The sequence below is a fragment of the Copadichromis virginalis genome, linkage group LG7 (genome assembly GCF_057382275.1).
Source record: "Copadichromis virginalis isolate Kocher_CV1m ecotype Utaka linkage group LG7, C_Virginalis_male_GT1.1, whole genome shotgun sequence".
NCBI classification, from domain to species: domain Eukaryota; kingdom Metazoa; phylum Chordata; class Actinopteri; order Cichliformes; family Cichlidae; genus Copadichromis; species Copadichromis virginalis.
This window is the reverse complement of record NC_140624.1, coordinates 32330196-32352972: the sequence shown is the minus strand read 5'-3', so window position 1 is coordinate 32352972 and position 22777 is coordinate 32330196. Positions and strand designations below refer to the sequence as shown.

At 38.9% G+C, this 22777-nt stretch overlaps 1 protein-coding gene across 1 annotated transcript in view; it reads right to left on the bottom strand.

Annotated features, from left to right (window-relative positions):
* The window catches only part of dcc (DCC netrin 1 receptor), a 145666-nt gene that overhangs the window by 47391 nt on the left and 75498 nt on the right, over positions 1-22777 (bottom strand). The window contains exons 13-19 of the mRNA XM_085461002.1: positions 21177-21284; positions 20147-20341; positions 20007-20039; positions 14501-14566; positions 4853-5015; positions 3374-3597; positions 2931-3047 (exon numbers count right to left, since the gene is read on the bottom strand). Coding sequence (XP_085317128.1) covers positions 2931-3047; positions 3374-3597; positions 4853-5015; positions 14501-14566; positions 20007-20039; positions 20147-20341; positions 21177-21284 — 906 coding nt within the window. The remainder of the gene's footprint in view (positions 1-2930; positions 3048-3373; positions 3598-4852; positions 5016-14500; positions 14567-20006; positions 20040-20146; positions 20342-21176; positions 21285-22777) is intronic.

Below are 22777 nucleotides of genomic sequence, written 5' to 3'. Positions count from 1 at the left end.
ATCAGTGTGAGTGACAAAGAAAAGTACAAATGCAATCATGTCTTTGGTAAAACTTTTACAGTCACAGCCGTGTTGACTGGCTGAAGCTGCTCTTGTGTCTGATGTGAAACCCCTCATGTGATCTGATCAGAGCCACTGCTGGAGTCGCACACTGTAAACCGAATCTTTGAGGTTTCACAGCAACATTCCTTTTTTCCCGCTTCATCTTGCCAACTCTCTTCCAGTTTTTCGCTGCTTGCCTCTCCTTCCTCATTTTGTCTTTCCCAGGCTCATCCCCTCGTCACTGGCGTGTCCTCAGATCTCCCCTCCACTCTGTCCTCTGAGTCGTTCTGAGGGAATGAACAGGCTAATTATCAGTGTGAGAAAGTTGGTGCAAGTGTGAACGCCTCTCTCTTCAACTTTGCTTTTGCCTGAAAGACTTTTTACATCTAAACCTCCCAAAGAAAGTTGGAAAGTCAAAGAAAGATGAACTCTCTGACTATCATCATCATCATCATCATCATCATCATCATCATCATCACCCTAAGGCAACTGGCCACTGGAGACATCATCTGGAGGTACCATGTGAAAGCTCAAGCACCAATAGCAAGAGCAATGACGTATATTGAGCATAATGTAAAATACGTTCAGTTCAGTATGCTCCCAAGTTAATCTGAGAAACTGCAGAGCTCTTTAATTATATGTGATTTTGAAATTTTCAGTCACAGATTTTACATCAAATGTGATGATATCTCACTAGCTTTAGACAGAAATAAGAATGCATGTGTGAGCTTCACCAATTTTCAGGAAAGTGATTTTCCATATTTTTCCTGATGTTTAAAATAACAACTGTTATTTAACCCGTAACCTTGAGAAATGAAGAACAATTACTACCTCAGATAATGTAGGCTAGCTAACTGATGTTTATCCACTCATTGCTAGTTTCAGGTTAACTGAAGCTGGTCACTTTACTGTGGTGCAGTAAAGTCACCCTACACAAATTAGACATTACTGACTACCTGAGTTGCTTTGGAGAAAAGGTCACTGACTGATTGGTCACTGGGTTTGTGTGTTAGCGTTCTACATTTTCCCAGCAACTATGAACAAATTCAGTGCTGTTCTGTATGTACTATTTCACAACTACCAGCCACTCTGACTGAAAATTAAGTGTCTGGAAATAATGGCATCAAAACCAAGTAATAGTGTCAAAATTCCCATATTCTTAGTAGAAGCACAGAAGCTTTATTATAATAAAATAATGGCTATATTGTCAGGTTTCAAGGGCGAACTCCATGAACCATAAACAAATTGTAGCTAGATAAGGTGGATAAGGACTAAAGCACCACGAGGTAGAACAAACCTGACCCCACCATCAGAAGATAAATGAATTTATAGGTGGCCCAATTTGGTAAACTTAGAGCTGAACCACTTCTCAGGAAAGGAGGAGGCTAAAAGTTTGTGTTGCCCAAGACATGCAAAAGTTTCACACTGGATGATGACAATCAATTTACCGATGGATCCGAGTCAGAGCTTAGTTGCAACAAGAGAGAGGATTTTGTAACGCTTTCCATCAAATCCAGTACTTGGGGGATTTTTTTAGTCCATAAAATAATTGATATTAATAATAATCACTCATTGCACATCACCAATGAACAGAAAGTAACCAAAGCATCAGGGCTTTTGCAGTTGTGTGAATAAGTGCATATAAAATCTCTGATGGACTACTAACCTAGAAAAAAGCAACCAAAAAGAATAGAAAACTGTGCAATAAAGAAAAAGAGTCCCGCATGGATCTCAAACTCATGTCTCCTGGGTAAAAGTCATCTTAATTATGCCACTACCATCCCTCCATCCTCCTTAAAAGGAATTTAGTCGCTGTTTCAAAGATCAAACACTCTTAGTTTGACTGTGAAAATCAGGCCATCATAGCTGAACTACAGAAGGGCAATGATATGCAGAAGAAGAGAACTATTTGGAAGAAGAGAGAAAAGGAATAGACGTCAGACCAGTGGAAATCAGGGCTTTGATGTCATAGGAACTTTGGTTTTATGTGTTTGTGAGATGTAGTAAAGGAGGTTCCTGCTGTGAAGCATATGGTGATACAATGCTCACACCATCCCTGGGAACACTGTTTGTTTTCAGCAGGACAATGAGCCGCAACAAACCTCCAGGCTGCGAGGGCTGCATGACCAAGAAGGAGAGCGATCGAGAGGCAAAGAGCTCTAAACAATCATGATAAATAGAAGAGCTTAAATGATTGTGAATCCACTGCAAAAGTGTCTTAAACCCACAGTTTTCCAGATGTCTACTGGAGGGCGACTCCTGTGTTTGGAAAACACACTTTGGGCTATTAAGAATTCTGATAGAAAATAACTCTCAGCTCTGGTGCTCTCTGACCTCAATAAACACTTTTGTGATGAGTGTGTGTTCCCAACCACTAGTTATGAGTCTTATTGAAGAAAACACAAAGTTTATTTTGTAAATTAAGGTCCTAATTAAAGTAAAAAATGAGAATAAAGCATGGTATAAAAAAGCCTCAGATGAGGCTGAGATGCATTTGAAGCTTTACAACAAACCAGGGGGTGCTCCCCCAGAAGCTACGTTCATTATTTATATACAGTCTGTGATTCCAACAATTCAATTAGACTAATTGGATGAACTGAACTGGACCTTTAGTGCTTTATGGAGCATCCTTAATGAAATTATCTGACAAATAAAATGGTTGAGCAGACTGTCCGAGAAGTTTAGTATTTTATTAGCAACATATGTGTTTCACCTGTGCAGTTATTAGGATCCAGCTTGCTAACCAAGTTATCATTTCTAGCTATAAAAAACAAAACAAACAAACAAACACACCCATGTCAGAGGCCAAAATGCTTCAAAATAGTACTTCATATATGAAAGCTTAGCTTCACAGTAGCAATATCCATATATTCTGTTGCGTTACTTACGTGTGTTGCTCGGCTGCGAGTCCATGGGAATCATCATTTTGCTTCGAGTTCCTCTCCTGGCAGCCAGAGAACGCTCCAAAGTGGAGATACTGCTGGAAACCTCATCAGCATCTGCTCCTGGAACATCACAATCAAAACCCAATCAGGGATTCAGACATCTTCATTTCCTTGGATTAGGATTTAGGTTTAGCATTCCATTTTCCACTTGGAAAAGATCTTTATTTGATACTTTTGTGTTCTTATCATTATTAATTAGGCCTGTTTACACAGCTAATTAAACCAAGATTCATAACCCATTTATCTTAAACGTAATGATGTAAAATAAAGAGAAACTATAAGATTAAATCTAATTAAACACATAAAAAATATAAGTGTAACTAAATGAAGCTTTGCTATACACATTATATACTAAATTGATTGGTAAATGAGAATCAGTACTGTACCTGAATGGCTGCTTTTGCTCCCCATCTGGCTCTCTGATTGGCTGTGTGCCACCTGGGGGAGGTCCTGGCAAGACTGGATTGGTGAATCGTGGCCAGACGGTGCGATGCTGGGAGCTTTCTCCATGTTCTTCATCTCCATCTCCTCGTGGTGGATCCAGAGGTCCGGAGGCCGCAGGTCCTTCTGGCTGCCCTTCCTCTTACTGGCACTGTGACTTGCTCTCTTCCTGCACAGAGGATGAGAAACGCACCGGGGAGGAGGGTCAGGAGAAGAAAACACTCCATCCATCATCGTTTATTTCCACTAAATGAAAGCACTGTGGGGTGGAGAGGGCTGTGAATTCTCCACCTGTAGCTGTACTCAAATCTGATCATCTGGATCATAAAACAGTATGAATTCAAATGAAATTTGGCATAATGTCTTGAACTGCCTCGAACTCTTGAAGATTATGAAACAAGATTATGCTCACTGAAATGTGGAGAGGAGAATTATGAAATTATACTGACATTATAAATGGGATTATACAGAAACTCTCTGAACCAAAGCATCATTTCTACTTGTATCTGTATTTTTGAGGAGTTTTCCTGTGTTTCAAATCATTAAAGATGTTTTGTTGTTTTGTTTTTTAATTTGCAGGATGTTGAGCTCTCATAGCCACCATATGATGTCATGAACAGGATTACAATAAAGGTGGATTGAAGGTAGGAAGATGAAATTAATCCACTTTATTAGTGGATTATATGATACCAAGTGTAATTTCATGAACTATATAAATAATCATTTTGACTAAAACTGAGAAAAATACTAAAAACTGCAATTTCATGAACACAAACTAGACTGAAACTGTTCATCCATTCATTATTTCTTGCTTATCTGAAGTTCTGCCTCTGTAGCAGTGGGCTAAACAGGGTATTCTTCTCCCAAGCAATCTTGGTGCCTGCAGTGGTTGACCATCGCTGATGCACCCACAATGAAAGACATATTGATTTGGAGAATGGAAATGCACTGAAGAGGCACTGGGAACACAGTTGCGGCTTTTCTGTCGCATTTCTTACAAATCGGTTCAAGGAGGCTAGAAGTCGAGTTTAAAGGCATAATTGCCAATCCTGCTGTTACAAAAGTCATCTGCGTGAGTTGACTTCTAACAGGTGGTTTTGAAAGAGTAAATAAAACCTCTTGAGTGTGTTTATAAAAAGAAAACCATGACAAAACAAACTACAATGAAATAACGTTAAAACCTGATGAACTGACATTTCCTGGGATGATAAAGTCTACATGCAGAGATCTAGCTGAGGTTTTTGCTGGCTGGGTTATTTGTGATTTGGTACATATATTCAGACCTGTGTGAGCTGGCAGGGACATTAATTTCAGAGTAAATCTCTGTGAGAAAAAACAAGACATGCAGGGCAGCTCATTAACCATCTGCCTCATTACAGTGACAGCCGTTTATTGCCATCACACAGATGAATGAAACATCTTACTTCCTCTGCTGGGCGGAGGTGCGCCGTGTGCAGATGAGGGCCACGATGACAACCACGACCACGGTGACGGCTCCCACAGAAACCACAATGATGACCAGGAGGTTGCTGTTCTTCTGAGGGGTGACGCTGCCGTGAGGGGGACGCATCTGACCAATTGGAGACTCTGGAATAAATACAAGAAGAGAGGCAGAAGTTAGAAACATGAATAAATGCACACTGAAATCTGTATATTCAAAATGAATATACTAAAATGACATCAGTTTATAAAGTTTATGCCATTTTTACTGTGAATTCATTATGTATAACAAACATTTTCCTGAAACCTTCACCTAAAATGCTTGATATAGTCAACATTACAACAATAAATTATATATACTGTAATATCTCAGGCAAATTGTTAATGCTTTTTCTTTTGCTCATTAGATCTATTAAACTAACTAAATTTCACCATAAAAAGAAAAGACAAAAATTGTTTCATACATTTTGATGATTGCTGATGACACAGTTATATTCAATTCAGTTGATTTATATAAACCCACAATAACAGCTGCCTCAAGGTGCTTAAATATGAAGAAAAAAAAGTTTTCACAGAACTCTATGAAATCCCGTGAAAAGCACAGTCACTGCTTCCATAAGGTTGGGGTAACAGTCAGGTGCTGCTAATCAAATGCATTAACTGATCACCAGCAAGTCTCAGCACCTATATAAATTCAGACGTTTTGTCAGTTTGCTGGTCAGGAGCATTCAGGTGTGTGTTAGAGAAGCAATAATTGCTCTATTCAGAGAAGGTTCATTTGACGTCCATCATTCTCCAATGAGAAAGATTATTTACAATTTAATTCAATTCAATTTAATTCAACCTAAGGTCACATGGTGACAGTATATTTAGAAAGACACTGAGTACGACTTGTCTGGAAGGCTTACGAGGAGAACGCGTTTCTTAGCTGAGGAGAAGATGGCAGCACAGCGTAGGTTTGTAAGGTTTGAATAAAGCACAAGATTTCTGGAGGAATGTGCTTTGGCAGACGAGCCCAAAGTGGAGACGTTTGCCTCAATGAACTGAAGCAACGTTGTGAAGAAGACTGATCCACAATTACTCCGCAACAATGTGAGAGACTAATAAAGCCATAAAGAAATCATTTAATCATTTAACTTTTTCTATTCAAAGAAGATTGAATTTTACTGAAATTTAACCCTTGTATGGTGTTCGGGTCTGTGAGACCCGTGTTCAGTTTTTTTCAAAAGAAAAATTAAACAATTAATTATTTTTTCACGTGTAAATGTGTTGTGTCTTTCCACTCACTCCACTTGATTATAACTGATTTATTTATAACATTTTATATAAAAGAAAAACGAGAAGCACATTAATTCATAAATGTGATCTAACAAAGGTAAAGGGAAAAAATTAACCATGTTTGCTGTTCATATGTCTTGTAATTGGGATGAAGTAAACATCTGTTGAGTAATTTAACATAAAATTGTTTGATAGTGTTAATTTGGAAAGCCAAAACTCTAGCGGGTCCACCAGACCCATGAACACTGGCTGAGTAACAAAAATACGAACACCACACAAGGGTTAAATTTGGTTTTACCTTTTTCATAATATCATGTGGAAAGCAGAACAGGAAGGGTAACACTACTATAAGTTGATATACCGAATCAAATTTTAGGCAAATTGCTATATTTAACTGCTCCACAGTCACATTTTTATATCTGTCTTAGTTGTGCAACCAATATATGTTATTCCACGATACCCAAAATTGAGACAAAGGAAAAAGAAGAAGTGGTTTGACTGGACTGAAAACGCAAAGCTGCTGCTGTTGCTGCTTTACCGATCAATACACAGTGTGTGTATGAGTGTACGACAGGTGTAAAGGGAAAGAGGGGAATTGATGACACGCTCTGTCATTCATTAACTCGACCTTGGAGCAGAGAGAGGGAGAAAATAGGAAACACATAAGGGGGATGAAGTCCAAATGCAGAGGCGAGGGAAGTGTGTTAAAGAGGGAGGAGCTGGAGAGGTGGAAAAAGGAAAGGAAAACATAGGAATGGAGAGACAATAAAATGACTGAGAGGGAAGAGAAAATGAAAGAAGAAGAAAGGGAGAAGATGGATGAACAAAATATCAAGAGAAGTGTGTACATATGAGACAAAGAGAAACACAAAGGAAAAGAGATAGCAGGACACTTTTCCTCTTTCACCTTCTCTCTCCATTTGCTTGTCTCTCTCAATGAAAACCACAATCCATCAAAGCTTACGGCCACAGCACAGAAGCCACAACACCACCTTCTTTTCCTTTTTAAAGTACAATTTCATCATCTTTCTTCCTTTTTTTTCTTTTTTAATTCTTTATTTAATTTCAGAATTCTGAGTTTTAGCTGATGCAGTTTCTGCTTTCATTGTTTTGCGAGAGCAAAGGTTATGGGGTAATTAAAATATACTAAGTTCAACCTTTGATGTCACCAGAAAAAGTGATGACAGTTCAACTTCTTTTTTGAACAAAGCGTCAACCTTCAGGTCTGAAAACTGCAGATCTTCGAGTGGCCACGTGACGCTGGTTCCAAAAGCGAGTCACTCATCACAGCCTCTCATGTTAAAATGCTTAGTTTCATGGATAGATAAAAGCACGCACATTTTGTCACAGTCTGGCGAGGGCAGACTGTATGAATTGAAAAAGGACCCAAAATGCAGACTCCAAGGAACAGGGAACAAAACTTGAATGTTAACAAAAAGCGAGCCGTTTAATATGGCTGGAAAAAAAGGTACAAACAAAGGGCAAGGCAAACTGAAGCAAAATTAACACAAACCTAAACTGGGAAATCTAAACAAACAACAAGAAAAACCTAGACAAGAAACTTGGCCGCATGGCATAGGAAACATGGCGTGGACAACAGACGACCTGACAATCACACACTGAAAACAGAGGACTTAAATACACAGGAGGTGATTAGGGGAAGTGGGAACACATGGAGGAACAGCTGAGGGTAATAAAGCAGGACGAGGCAAGGGAAGCAAAACTAGAAACACTCACATGAGACATGGACCTTCAAAGTAAAACAGGAAACACACTGACTGAATTCTAAACATGCAAACTTAACAGCAACTGGGGAGACAGAATATAGGAACCTGAAATATGGTACAAAAACATCACAGTGGACATAACATGGAACACAGGGAAGCCATATGACGAAGCCAAAGAGCAAAACCTAAGATAACCATAACTGAGATCTAGGGAAACACGAAACAGTACCACAAAGGACTCAAAACATAATCCATAATATAAAAACACGAGATCTCTCCAAAATGAAACAGGAACATGAGAGGCAGACATAACAACATAAGACAACAGACATGAAACACACGAAGGGCAAGGGAGATTTAACATAGTTGGAACACGAGGGGGAAATAATAAGAACTAGAAACACTTAGGCATGATAACAAATAAACTTAGGAAACCTGATAAGCTTAAACATACACTATGAACATCAAAAGAACTGAAACTCAAAACACTGGGTCATAAGACCCAGGACCGTGACACATTTTTATGGACAGTATTGACCTTTATAACAGCTGTACAATCGTGCTGTACAGAGGGCAATAGCGAATTCATGTGTAGTGTTTGCGCCTTTTAGAGTATTTTAATCGATCTGCCTGCCAAATATAATGTTTTCCTGTGTGGTGCAGGCCATCAAGGAAGATTATGCTTCAATTTTTATGAGTAAAATTGTAGAATTTCTACTGTCTACCACAAACATGTATTAGACGCTTGCTAGCATTAAGTGATAGATTAGTGCTTGATTTTATTATCCACACGTGGTCACATCTGGCTCCTAAAATCAAATGTGGTGGCTGCAGAAATGCTAACGTTGAGGATTCAAAACGTAAAGTCCAGAAACCAATGGTTAATGTCATGGTTACATTCATGGATTATATACAGGCAGCGTGATCTCAATCCTTTACTGACCAGGATCTGCCTCTATGGTAAGAAAATAGGTATGCTTGTGGAAAGTCTTACCTTCTAGTGTTTTGTGTGAAAAATGTGCATTTAAGTCCAAACCAAGAAGTTCTGGTGATTAAAACTAACTAAAAACAACATCTGAAAATAAAAAGTCCAAAAGATCAAATGAAAAAATAGCAGACCTACAAAGTCCTGAAAGTCCTGTGATTGATGACACTACCTTCACCTCAGCTACACTGTGCACACGTTGATTGCTTTGAATTTTTCCCCACTGGTTAAAAATGATCACAGTTGTTTACAAGTGACAAGTTAAACATGTGAAAGTGAAGGTAAAAATGATTTAAATCAAGTCAATCATCACCTGTTAATCAGCATCTGCTTTTTGTGCAGCGGTGGTACAGTTCTGTTTCTTTAGCACTTATCCACTCACTTCAGATGAACTCAGCGACCATAAAATGGAGAGAACTCAGCTAATTAGGTCTGATTTACACCTCAGAATGTCACATAATTAAATTCATGCTACTCTAGCATGAAAAACAGAACTGAAATCAGTAGGAGTCACTTGCTAACTTAAAATATTTTATAGCTCCTGGGCGTACAAAGATGTTTATATTGTGGGAACAAGTTGGCTAAACTTCAGGTAACTTTCAGGTCTTTTCCTGTTATGCTAATGTATTCGCCAGTTACTTGGTTAAACACTCGTTCCCACAAGCTGGATAAATATTTAAAACAATTGTTCCCACAAGTTAAACAAAGAACAAAATACTTGTTCCAACAATATGAACATGTTGTTCCCGCAAGATAAGCAATTTAGTTCGACCAAGAGATAAAACATCTTTTTCCACAAGTTCCTTCAATATAATGAAATTTTTCTCACAAGAGAAACAACTTGTTCAATGACATGCCCGTGAGAAAAATACCTTGATCCCACAAGTTAAATAACTTGTGTGCATTGTATCACTGCATATACATGTAGCTATATAGCTACATGACAGAACAGATTAGTTTGTACAGAATTGTCACGATCCTGGGTCTTATGACCCAGTGTTTTGAGTTTTAGTTCATTTTGATGTTTATAGTGTATGTTTAAGCTTATTAAGTTTCCTATGTTCATTTGCTTATTAGTTCCCCCTTGTGTTTTCAACCCCTGTGAAGTCTCCCTTGCCCTTCGTGTGTTTCATGTCTGTGTGTCTTATGTTGTCAGGTCTGCATCTCATTGTATTTCCTGTTTTATTTTGAAGGGGTCCTGTGTTCCTATGTTCAATGTTTTTAGTGTTACTCTCTCCTTGTGACGTCGTTATGTTCATGTGTGTCAGCTGTTTCTCCATGTGTTCCCATTTCCCTCATTATCCTCCTGTGTGTATTTAGTCCGTGTGCTTTCAGTCATTCTTTGTCAGGTCGTCTGCTCGTCCATGTCACTACTTCAGGAATCTATGTCAGTTCACCATGTTTAAGGTTTTTTCATGTTTAGTTTTAGTTCACCCAGTTTGGGTTATTGTTTAGTTTCACCAATGCCCTTTTGCTAGCCTCAATAAACGGCTTGTTTTTTGTTAAATCCACGCCACGTTCAGTTTTTGGAGTCTGCGTTTTGGGTCCTTTTGTCAACACATACAGTCTGCCCTCGCCGGACTGTGACAAGAATACCATTAATGTTTTTCTTGTTCCTATTTATACATTAAGGAAAACTTGTACAGGAGGTTTAAAACTCTTGATGTTTTATGTAAAGGACTGTGTCATCTGATGTTAACTAAAGGTAACCATGGAGACAAAAATTTGATTTTAGTTAGTCGAATGGTAGTCTTCTGCTCATCCACTTATTGGCACCTTGTTAAATTTCATCTTAAAAAAGCTTTTTAGATTAAGAAAGGTCGTGGCAAAAATGTCTTTCATCAAATTAATATTTGTTTTTACAATAAATTACAGTTTTATTGAGTATAAAGTAGAAAAAGAGTCCGTAATTTTAAATAACAAAAAGATGCAACAATAGCAGCAACTGACAGGAAGTCAAAACTGACCCGTGAGCAAAATGTATGTTACTGATGATAACAAGAGTAGTAACAACCTCTACTGAGATGCCCTTCAGCAAAGTAGCACAGGCCCAGAAGCTCAGAGAAACTGTGTAGAATAAATCACAAACTCTCGCCAGCTGAGTCAGTTTAAAGCCACAACGACACCAACAAATCAACACAAGGGCGACGGAGAGCACAGAAATCCTTGCAAAGCCCAGAAATCCAGCAGGGAAGCGAAACTGAGCAGTTACAAAGATGACAATGCAAACAAAGACATCAAAATGCAGCGTGATTCCGACTAATTTTATTTTATAGCTTATAGTTTATTCTTTGTAGACTGGAGCATAAAGCACTGTAGCACCAAAGGGACAAATCAAAGACAAGGTCCACCCCAGGGGGAAAAAATCTCTGTGGAGAAACCAGAGTATACACATCAATGAGGCTTTAATCTGAACATCACTGTCAGTCACAATGACATCATACTGGATAACATTTTGTCCTACTTTTACTATGTTCCTGCAACTGTTCATGAACAAGCAGATTTTTTTTTCATTTGTTAAGTTTTAAAATCCAATAAATGAGTATTAAAAAACTTCAGAGAAACAACTCAGCACTGTCCTTAATACCAGCAGAGAGATAAACTCAATACTATCATACAGTCCAATTATGTGCACAACATTATTACTGAAGCCTCCTTAGTATTTAATTAAGGGTTGATGTTAATGTAAAACCTGCATCACGTGGACGGTTCTTTTGGAGGCTCCTATGGAAACCACATGCTGTAAATAAACTGCAACATCTCAGCAGTTAATGGATTGACCTTATACAAAGACATGAACAGAAATAACTTTGCGTGGGGCACAATCCACATTACAAATCTTTTTATCCAATACTTTGGTTTATACAGCTGCAAATCCAACACTTTTGCCAACAATTTGATGTGTTTAGTTTTTCAGTATTGTCATCATATTAGCAAATATGTTAATCTCTCAGTTTAGGAATATAAACTTAATATGCATAATGTATAATATGCTTAATGTGCTTTCCATTAATGTATAAACATGAAAGCCATTTTTTCTGACCAGCAGAGAGAAAATGTCTGAACATTTCTGAGCTACTTAAGTGAAGCTACAGGGGGTTATAAAAGACGAAGAAGTTAATGTTTTTGATTAAAACTCTTGAGATGTTGTTTCCCTTCACTTAAAACTGAGATATTTTTAACTTTAATAGCTTGGCGCTGTGAGTGGAGAGGTATGGACCTCTCACAACAACTGCCAGCATCTACTTCCCAAGAGATATGAAGAGAAAACTGAGGAACTTTAGTGAATGAGTGGCAGTGCTGAAGGTCTTTGCTCGGTTGAGGCAAGAACATCAGACGGGATCGGTTCACCTCTGCACAGAAGCCGTCAGACCTACAGAGCTGTGGCACAATGAAACCAATCTGAGGTGACTCTTCTCAAGCTCATTTTTCAAGTGAGAGGAAGCTCTGCGACATAAACGACGACACCGAGTTAAAGATGAAATACCGTTGAGCTGATGAACGAGGCTGCGACCTGCCTGACCCGCAATAAAGCCAGAGGGGAACGGAGGTCAAAGAGGACAGATTTATGATCTCCTCCGGGAGCAGCAGCAGCAACTGCGCTGACAAAATGTCAGAGTCCATCTTCAGATATACACAAGCACACACGCTGCCCGACAGTGCTCCAGTGAGACCAGATATAGACCCTGACCTCTGACCTACCAGCGGAAGAGGAGTAACAGTCTTTCTCCAGCAGAAACGGGAGCGGACAGTTATGATTATGACCATGGTTTATATCATCAGCCAATGCTTTAGCTTTTATAGTGGTTTCAGCATTATTAGCTGCAATAGTAGTGTAGTTTACAGCAAATATAGTATTTTTATATGCATCAGTAGAAGTGGCGTTAACTATGCAGTTTGCATGAGTACATTCACTTTAGACATAATTATTGTTCTTGGTATGAGTATAAGTCACCTTGTATTAAACATAATGATTGTGTGCAGTAGGGAAAAAAAAATCTCTCTGTGTGTTTAATTTCAAACAATAGTTGACCAAGCAGCACAAAACCCTGAAAAGATGATTTTGACTTCCAGCATTCACCTCTCCTGTCATGCACAGCTGCTACTACACAGATGCTGGATTAGCCGGGTCTAAATGCTCTCCGGTGGAGTCCAAACTCTCCCAGGGGTTTTAAAAGTGGTATTTAAAGTGGTTTAAACATGGCGAGCTGGGCTGAACCAGACTGTCCCGCTGATTTTAACAGTAGTACATTTGTAAGGTTGCCAAAACTCAGACGTCTGGTGTGTAAAGTACACTTTTGCACTTAACATCAAGCCCCACATTCTGTGACCGGCCCTGCTGCATATTGCGCTCTCCTGGTATGTGTGGAACAGATGGATTACTTTTGCTTCCAAACGCAGTGTCCTCACAACAACATAAAAAAATCCCCACCTTTTCAGCGTAAGCATTCGTATTTTAATATAGCTAATTTTGAAATAAAGCTTTTCTATCAACATCAACATGCTCGTTTTCACTGCTGAGGTCCTAATTTTGCAACAACATAGCTATCTGACAAAATCAGTGTTGTCTTTGCTATTCTATTATTTTGGCCTGAGTTATTTACAGACCGTTTTTTAACCCCTTGGCAACCTCCAGTCGCTATGGACAAATGTATGTTCTTTGATCGGCTAGCGATCTGTTGCTGAAGTTTGTTGCCTGCCGCTGAGGAATCGGTCACAAAACAGGTGCTTCACCAGAGAATTCCTTGTGTTTGCTTTGGTCTTTAGCAGAATGCTAGACGGAAGATGTCAACATGTTCTTGAACACTGACTATTGCTGAGTATTACTCGAAAAGTGCAAATCAAGCTACCACTGCAACCATGATAATGTTCACGAGAGCTAAATTCAATGTTTCAAATACAAATGTTCTTTTGTTCCTGTTTGCACGTTTCACAGTTCTGCTAGGTGAGGAGTAGGAGAACTTTCTGGGGAAAGAAAAAACCACGACAGGATGAAAATATTAATTATATCATTAACAATATTAGAAGTACAGGCAAACAGCTGTATTCCATATTAGAGTGTTAGAGCCACGGAATATAAATAATTCATATGTTTAATATTGTTAGTTGTACTGTTTTTAATTAGAAATGAAAGGCAACTATCCTTTCTTCTCTATGTCAAATCAGTCCAATAACGCTATTGTTGTCATTATATTAAAAACTACAAGCTGAAGATTTATATGCCACCCCACTCTTTTAATCCTGTTTGTCCATAAAGATGATTATTTTCCTCCACTTTATAGAAACACTGATTGATGGCGAGATAGTGAATCTAATTAAATTTTCCTGCCACGGGCGATGCGACGGCGAACATGAAGCGATGCTCACTGACTGTAAATCAGCAAGCTGGAGCTCCTTGTCAGGACAGAGCGACTTATTAAAGTAAGTTTAGACATGACTGAGTCGAGTGATTAGAGGAATCAGTTGAGCGGCTGTGATGAGCTGATGATGCTGCAAGAGTATCACAACAGACACGCACACACAGCCAGCTCAGCTCTCAGGAGATTCAGTCTCATTGTTGTATCGAGCAAAATAATGAACCTAAAAGTAATTCTGCTTTCTGACAGACTCAGCAGAAAATGCAGAAGATGAGTTTCTGTTACCGTTGATGCTGCTCCTGTCAATCGGGTTGGTGTCAGGCGGCCAGTAGGCGTGTTCTCCTCCTCGACCTGAAAGGCGAGAAAGAAGGAGTATCACTAAGGAAAAGGGATAAATGAAGAGAAAATGGGCTCAGAGTAATTTTGTGGATGGAACACCTGAATCTGACAGAGAGATTGCTCCCTTCTTAGGAAATAAATTGCCGTCTTAAGGCACATGTCATGTTGCACATGTGCTCTCTGTGTATGTGTGTGTGCAGTTTCTCCTAAGAGTGCATTTAGACCAAATCCTTAGGTTTTATCCACCCACCTGGATCCTGACACTGGATTGGATGTTTAGAATGGTTTCCATAGTAACGAAATACAGACAAATTGGAGATTGAAGTGGTTCAAAGCTGGATCATCAAAATGGCAAAGCCAGCAGCTTTAAATCACCCACTTAAACTTGATTTAAAGAGGTTTAGATTTTTGTTTTTGTGTTGTTTCTTTGTCTTTCAGAAGGTCCTTGTGTGTGTGTTCTTATTACTTTTGTGCTAACATGACAGATATTCTGAAATTGAGTTTAATTAACTAACACAAAGTAGATTTATACCTGAAGCCATTTTGTATTATAAACTTTTTGCTTTCTGGGTAAATAATGATGCTGCTATCTATGCTTGCCAGTTTACACTCTGAAACCTGGATTTATGCCCATTGCAGTTGGTTATGAAGGAGTGGCTAGAGAACTGTTCTGCTGGATTGTTTATTACCTACATATATTCATTAAGACCACGGCAAAAGTTATGGAAAGATATAAATACATTTTTTAACGGGCAGTTTGGTCCAGCTTAGAAGTAGTTAAGGTTCCAGGTACACAGACCAGTTGACTCGTCAGTGGTAATCACCCTTCACTAGGGATGTGTAAATATGTATTTCTCGACCAGCTGGTGAGTGTTTGCTTGCTCTTCCTGTATACGTCTCGGTCACAAAGAGGTATACACAGCTTGAAAAGCTCCTTGTGATTGTTTTGGTTGCTATCCAGACTTCTCTCCAATCATTTACCAAGTACTCACAAAGCAACAGTGAACCTGTGAAGAGTGTGACGCAAATGTAAAATGTTGACCTTTAAGTTCTTCAGTTCTGGTTTGTGTCACTATTTTTTTTTAAAGTTGCACTTCCGGTGAGTATCTGCAGACAATTTGGAGTCTTTCATCGAAACTAAAGGTAACCAAGGCAATCTGCAAATGACCAAAGCAATTGCAAGGAGGTTCGGATGGTGCCAAGGGGTTGCCATTGTTAAAAAAATGACAGATATTTCTCAAGAAATTCCTTCTGAAAAATTTGAACAGGACACCATCTGCTCTTGAGAGCTGTGTGAATAAGTCCTGACTTTTGGAGTCATTCCAGATCTGGATCGAGGAATTTTTGGAATGATTATTTACCACTTCAATGTAGAACAAAATTCAAAAGACAATACTTGTCTTCACAAATATGCAGATAATTAAAAAAACAATTAACTGGGAGACACTGTCATAGCCAGTGAGACCAAATTCTCGCAATCTGGGATCCTTCTGAATTCGGGGAATCATGCATCTCAAATAACTGCATCAAACAACCTATCAAATCCACAAAAACGAGAGAATTTAACCTTCACTGGCTGATGCACTAAAAACTTCAGAAACAGCCAGCTAAAGACAGTTTATTGAGTTTCTGCCTCAAAGTTAAATAAATGTAGATGGTAATCCTGAACCCAGTCTTCTATGTGCAATAGTATTCACATTCTGAACTGCTTAGATAGAATCAAGACTTTAATTATGTGTAAGTTAGTGACAAAGATAATCTAACAGCATTTTATTTGTGTTTGGACACAGTCAGTTTCTCTGTTTATCAGTTACAAAGCCAATTCAGTCAGCTAAGTTTCACTAATGATGTGCTTATATCATCCAATTCTTTGTCTTATTTTTGTGTTGTTCTTGTCCAGTGTTGGATTTAGTTGTTTTCTTTACAAAATTAATTAAAAAAATACAAATGTGTTTGACAGATATTTCCTCTGTATTTTAGTTTTATTGTGTCTGTTTTCCAAGTTCACTAAATAGTTTCGATTACTTTATTTTTTATGAAGTCCGGTTTTTATTTTTTACCTTAGTTTACTAAAATGTTTTGTTAATTTCAATTAACTATACTTAAAATAACCTTAAACATTAACCACCACAGCACAGGATGGTTGATTAGCATGATGCACTGGGCAATACAAATGGTATTCTGTGCATTCTGAGCTGCAGCAGTTTTAAAATCTCCAGTTACATCCCTATCAGTAATGTAATGAGAAGTCAGTGCTGGCATTTTGTGTACTGTTCCACAGAGTAGTTGGGATGTATAGACAAGGCCACAGATCATTATTTAAAATGAAAAAAACCTCCTGTCCTATCTTTGTTGCCGATGCTTGAGTCAGAAAATTTAAGATATTTTTGCTGAGGTAAGATATTTTTTATTCATAAAGTAAGAGTTTCTTTTCGGTATATGATTTTAGGTGTTGCTCCAAAGTGGATCTGGATGGAAGAAGTTGACTTAACAATACATTTATATGGGTTGCCTTTATAGTTTGCCTCATTTGCATGACCACTATATTGGTGAAAAACTTTTCTGAATAGTCATTTTTGTGTTTTATCCTAGTTTACAAAGCAGCAGGCGAGGCCAATATGTGAATGCAGAGCACTGAAGGAAAAACTTTAAAGAGGAAGTAGATCATCACACGGGCTGCCAGAGAAGACAGACTGGAAACTGATGAAAGAGATTTTCAAAACCTCAGCACTGTCGCTCCCATCAGGAAACTGAAGCTACAGACCCCCATATCTCAAATTCACTTAAAGTCACATTTTAAAAGCTGATTTCTTTCTCACGTACCATCGAGCAGCAGCAGCTGGGCTCACTTTCAGTTTGTTGAAATATAAAAATGTTGGAATTGTTTATGTTTTTCAATCTACCCAACCCAATTTTCATTAAAGTAGGATTTTGAAATCTTTAATCAATTCTTTTTCTTCAGTCTGCCAGTGCGAGTGCATTTATGGCTGTGTGTGAGTGAAAGCGTGTAAATGTGTTTACAGAGCATAAGGTCCACAGAAACAGGGCCAGGCATCAATCTTCCCTCCTCCCCTGACAACACCTCTGATTTATATGGAGAGGGACCACAGAGTGTACATGTGCACATACCACATACACACAACTGTCAGTGACAAACAGCACCATTTAACACCCTGACACATGAGCTAAGTCCCAACGCCTAAAGCGCTTCGCTGCACTTAAGTCCAGATGCACTAAAAATTCCCAGGACAAAGAGGGTCTGAGGTCCGTTCTGTTTCTGTTACACTGAACTAAGTACTGGAAATCTGGTGAAAGTCAGACTGGAGGACATCCCAGTCCATTAACCTACATCAGTTTATGGGCAACCCATCTAGGGTTAAGGATTTGTGTTTAACCACATACTAAACAGGCAAATATTCATAAACTAGAAGATTTTACCTTTTAAATAATAGCTCACACAATTTGGCATTTTGTTAAAATCCTTTCTAGTTCTAGCTGGAGAAAAATTCTGTAGAAAAGATACAGGGATACACAGAAGGTTCATGGATATACGAAGGAGGATATGTAGATGTGACACAGGAGGATACCATGGGTGGGTGAGGTGGAGGCAGGGGCCACCCCTAACAGGAGAAGCCGAAAGAAGGTTTAAGAACAACTGGGGACAATTCTATAAAAAGGGGTGAATGTTGACCAAACCTAAAACCATATGGATGTTATGTTAAGACATTAAACATGAACCTGGCTAATCTAGCAAACATGATTGGAACCAACTAAAAATATGCTCTCAGTCATCTAACAGTGGGTTGGCAACAACAGGTTATATGCAAAGAGCCAAATATTTGCATATAACCTGTTTTTGACTGAATGAAGTAATTTTATATGAGCTGTGAAATGAAGAAAAATCAAATTAAAAAAACTTTTCAATGAACATGAACAACGAATATAGACTACTGCATATCGAGTCTCAAAGCAGCAAGCTGTTAAAGCAGTAAATCCTAGCTCACACTCAGTGGTGGTTTATCTGTTCAGAAGTGCAAAAGTGATGCCGTTCTTTTTATCTATAACAACACACCATGGGAGCTCAGTCCTTGAAAATGGTGAACTGCCCTCTTCAGTTAAAGACAAACTCAAGAACCTCAAACTGGAGACCTCAGCCTTCATTGAATGATGTGACTCAGTGAACATAGTTGTTGTTCCAATGGGGGAAAGAGTGTATGGATGCCTACATGATGCCACTTTTAAAACAAATTATTACTTTGTTTTAAAAGGTGTTATGTAAATAAGTTTATTATTTATTATTCTTTGCTAGTTTCACTGTATAAATATGTCATGGTCCTGGGCCATGTGGGCCCAGTATTCTTAGTTTCTTGTTTTTTTTATTTCGTTCCTTATTTAGGCCATGTTTCCTGAGTTGTCCTGGTGTGTTGTTCCCTAAGTGTTTTCCCTTCGTGACTCTTACCCCCCGTGTGCCCCTCTGTGTATTTATGAGCCCTCGTCTCTCTTTGTGTTTATTCCATGTCTCCCCTGCCCGTTATGTCTATGTTCTTCCTGTGCTCTCTCTCTCCCCTCCTGTCTGAACCCCCGTGTACTTCCCGTTTTACTTTGTGACTCCCGCGCCTGTATACGTCATGTTATGTTCACCCCGCCCTGTCCCGTTATGATTATCAGTGTCACCTGTGTTCCCCATGTGCTCCCACTTCCCTCGTTAACCCTCTGTGTATTTATGTCTGCGTCTCCCTCAGTTCCGTGTCGCGTTCTCCCTCATGCTGTGTGGATCTCCGTGTCTCTCTGCGAGTGCTTAGTTTGTTGTTCCCAGTTTAGTTTTGTATTTCCTGCGATCTGCCTCTCCAGCATTAAAGCTGTGATTTTTGAGTTCATCCCCTGAGTCTGTGAGTTTTGCATTTTTGGGTCCTCATCCTGCCTGCCACACAGCGATCCATGACAAAATACACGCTCAGGCTAAAACAAAAAGCCAGAAAAATGTTAACATTGATACTTAAAAGTACAAAGGGTGGAAACCAGTGAGTGACATCACAATGGCTACATGCATGTACAGTCTGAGCCTCATCCTGAAAAGCTTATGAAGTCTCTGTCAGTGTAGAGTTTGTGTGTTCAGCTCTATATCTTTGAAGTCTGTGAATCGGGTTTTCAGTTCAACTGAATGTCATGCCACAATTTCAGGAGTATGTAACATTTTACAACTTGTTGCAAAGGCAGACAAAACTTAAATAAACTTGTGAGAGATGAAGATTAATCGTATTCAAAACATGATCTGAAGATCAAATAACACGAGTATAATTTTCAGATTGAACTCAAAATAAAAAATAACTGCTCACATGAAAGTTAAAATGACTGTTTACTGGAGATTGAGGATGATTCAGACCTTCAGACATGATTTGCCTTGAAGTCAGACAGTCTGATGAGAAACCACTTTGAAGATGAAAAAGCCTACCTTGATCGTTGGCCATCTTGTCTGGATGCTCCACTGAAAAAGCAACAGAGTGTGAGCTAATTTATAAAATATGAAACAAAGGAATACATTTACAGGTAAAGCAGGAACGGGTGTTCAGTCTCACACACACTCGGACGCACCTTTGGCTGTCCTGAAGTGGATGGCTTCGGATAGAGGGCCGACTCCTTTGGCATTTTTGGCTTGAATCCTGAAGTAGTAAACAGTGTCGAGGTTCAGATCCACAACCTGGTGGGTTAGTCGGTCGCCACTAATTGCCTCCATCACCCAGTCGTCTATTGGCATGTTCTTATCCAGAGTGTAATACAGAATGTAACCTGTCGAACGAGTTGTAATTATATGAGTAATAATATGTATTTTTAAAAATAGTCATCTTTTTAACCTATTAACATCTACTGGTGAACCACTTGGGTAGTTAGAGTTAGGTTACATTTTAGTTAAATTCTAAAAAAACATAGTTTGAGAAGATAGAAAGGTGTTATATAAAATCAAGCCTTTTGCATACGAAACAGTTCTTCTGTTATAATAGGCGGATGTGATCTGAACTGTAACTGGAACCAGGTCAACGGGACTAGAGGAATTTTTTTTTTACAAGTGCGTCACTGAAAGGTGCTGCAAAATATGAATAATTATAGTGAAAAACCTGAGAACTACGATCTGATACCCAGAATGTTTGGGTACATGCCATTTAGAAGCAAATGTTAAAAACATTTAGGAAAAAACAAAACATTTAGGATGTAAAACAGAAACAAGTAGAGGGTTTAAAAATATGCGATCTGTGTGTCTGAGAGTAAGTCTGTGTTGTGCTGTTATGCCCGCAGGGAGCGTTTGATTCGTCCTCGGGGACGCTGCAGGAACAGCGGAGCTCGTTAAAACAGACGGGTTTACAGCCGAGCTGATCGCCCAGAGGAGGAGAGATGGAACAATGGAAGATATTGTGTTAGGTGTGTGCATTTGGATACACAAAGCAGCTGGGTTCATGTAGTCCTGAAGAGTGTGTTGATGTTTTCGATCTACTTTCAGACTAAATGATAAACCTTAAGCTGAAAAAAATCATCAGAAACTTAACCCTCTCTTCAACTCTAATCAACAGTATGTGTTATTACAGAAAACTACAGCGGTACACCCGTGTGTTTATGTGCAAAGACCCACCTGTGATTCGCCCGTTGGCCTCCATAGGTGGTTGCCAGCTGATCAAAATGGCACGGGGTCGTCCTTCACGGCTTATAACTGTTAAATCTTTGGGGGCGGAGCTAGGAGCTGTCAACAAAACAGAAGCAGTTTGAGAGGTTACAGTGTCTTTGGCTACAGTGGCTACAACACAAATGAAACTGGGCATAGACAATCTGGGAAGGAGGCAGTTTTAAATGGAACAGATAGCACTTCATGATTTCTTTGTTACACACTCCACATTTCTTACTTACATGTAACAACCAAACCCTGCTCAAATGCAGATTGTCACTGGAAAGACACGCAGAACCTTTACATGTTGAACTTTTAGGTCCCTTGTGGTGATGTCACTGGCTCTCTAGAAGAGCTTTTTGGCAAGAGAAGGCATTTGCAGTTTACTGGTGAGCATAGTAAAGTTATTAATGTAGTGTAGTCGGTTCATAGTGTCACATGATGTGAATTTATTCTCTGAATATAATAAAAATACATGACAATTTTCACCCCAACCTGTCACAGCAGATGGCTCCCCCTCCCTGAGCCTGGTTCTGATGGAGGTTTCTTCCTGTTAAAGGGAGTTTTTCCCTTCTCACTGTAACCAAGTACTTGGTCTTAAGAGGTCCTGTAACTGGTGGAGTTTTCTCTCTATTATTGTAGGGTCTGTACTTTACAATCTCAAGTCTCTAGACGTGGCTTTTGTTGTTAAGTGACGCTATATTAATTGAACTGAATTCATTAGTTTGCTGAATAAATGGGTAAATATTAAAACATTTTATTTCCTTTCAGACTTATTTTGTCCATTAGTCCAAAAGCTTATTGAAAAATACAACTGAATTTCTGTTGACAGAATCAATTGCTGGAGTAGAGCAGGGCGATATGACCAAAAATATTTATCACGATATACATTTGAAAATTTGCGATAACGATATAACTGACGATATAGTTCACACTAGACAAAATACTTTACAACTCCACAACTTCATTAGTGCATTAAAGTTATATAAAAAGTTAACAGTGTAAATGCAAATTCCTTGCTGACAGTTTAACCAAAAGGCATTTTCAGTGGAAACTGGCCGACATATCCTCAGCATAACCACGTATAATATCCACAAAACTTAAAAAGAGGTTATACACACACAATACGGTAATATTATGTTGAAGCACAGTATGTATCACTCCGCGAGGCTCCTGCCTACGATAGCCGTAATGCTCCGACAATCCATCAAGCGGTGCGGGTTCGTAGCTTAGCAAAGTCGTACTGAAACATTTGACAGATTTTCGAGCGCCGTGTACATAAAATCGTTTCGAGGTCAGTAAACAAAACCAGAATTCATACATAAGGCACACGGGATTATAAGGGGACCTGTCGATTTTCAGAAAAATCAAAGGATTGATTTTAAGTGTGCCGTATTTTCCAAACAACACGGTAATAACGACGGCCCGCTAGCATGCTCTACCAAAAATAGTGCTTTGTTGTGTATCTGACGGATGAAAGCTAAACCAGTTCCACACCACTGAAGTTGGAGCATTTTTACAAACCAATTCTGGTTCATCTGTTTCATTCAATGATCCACTTTCGCCCTTCT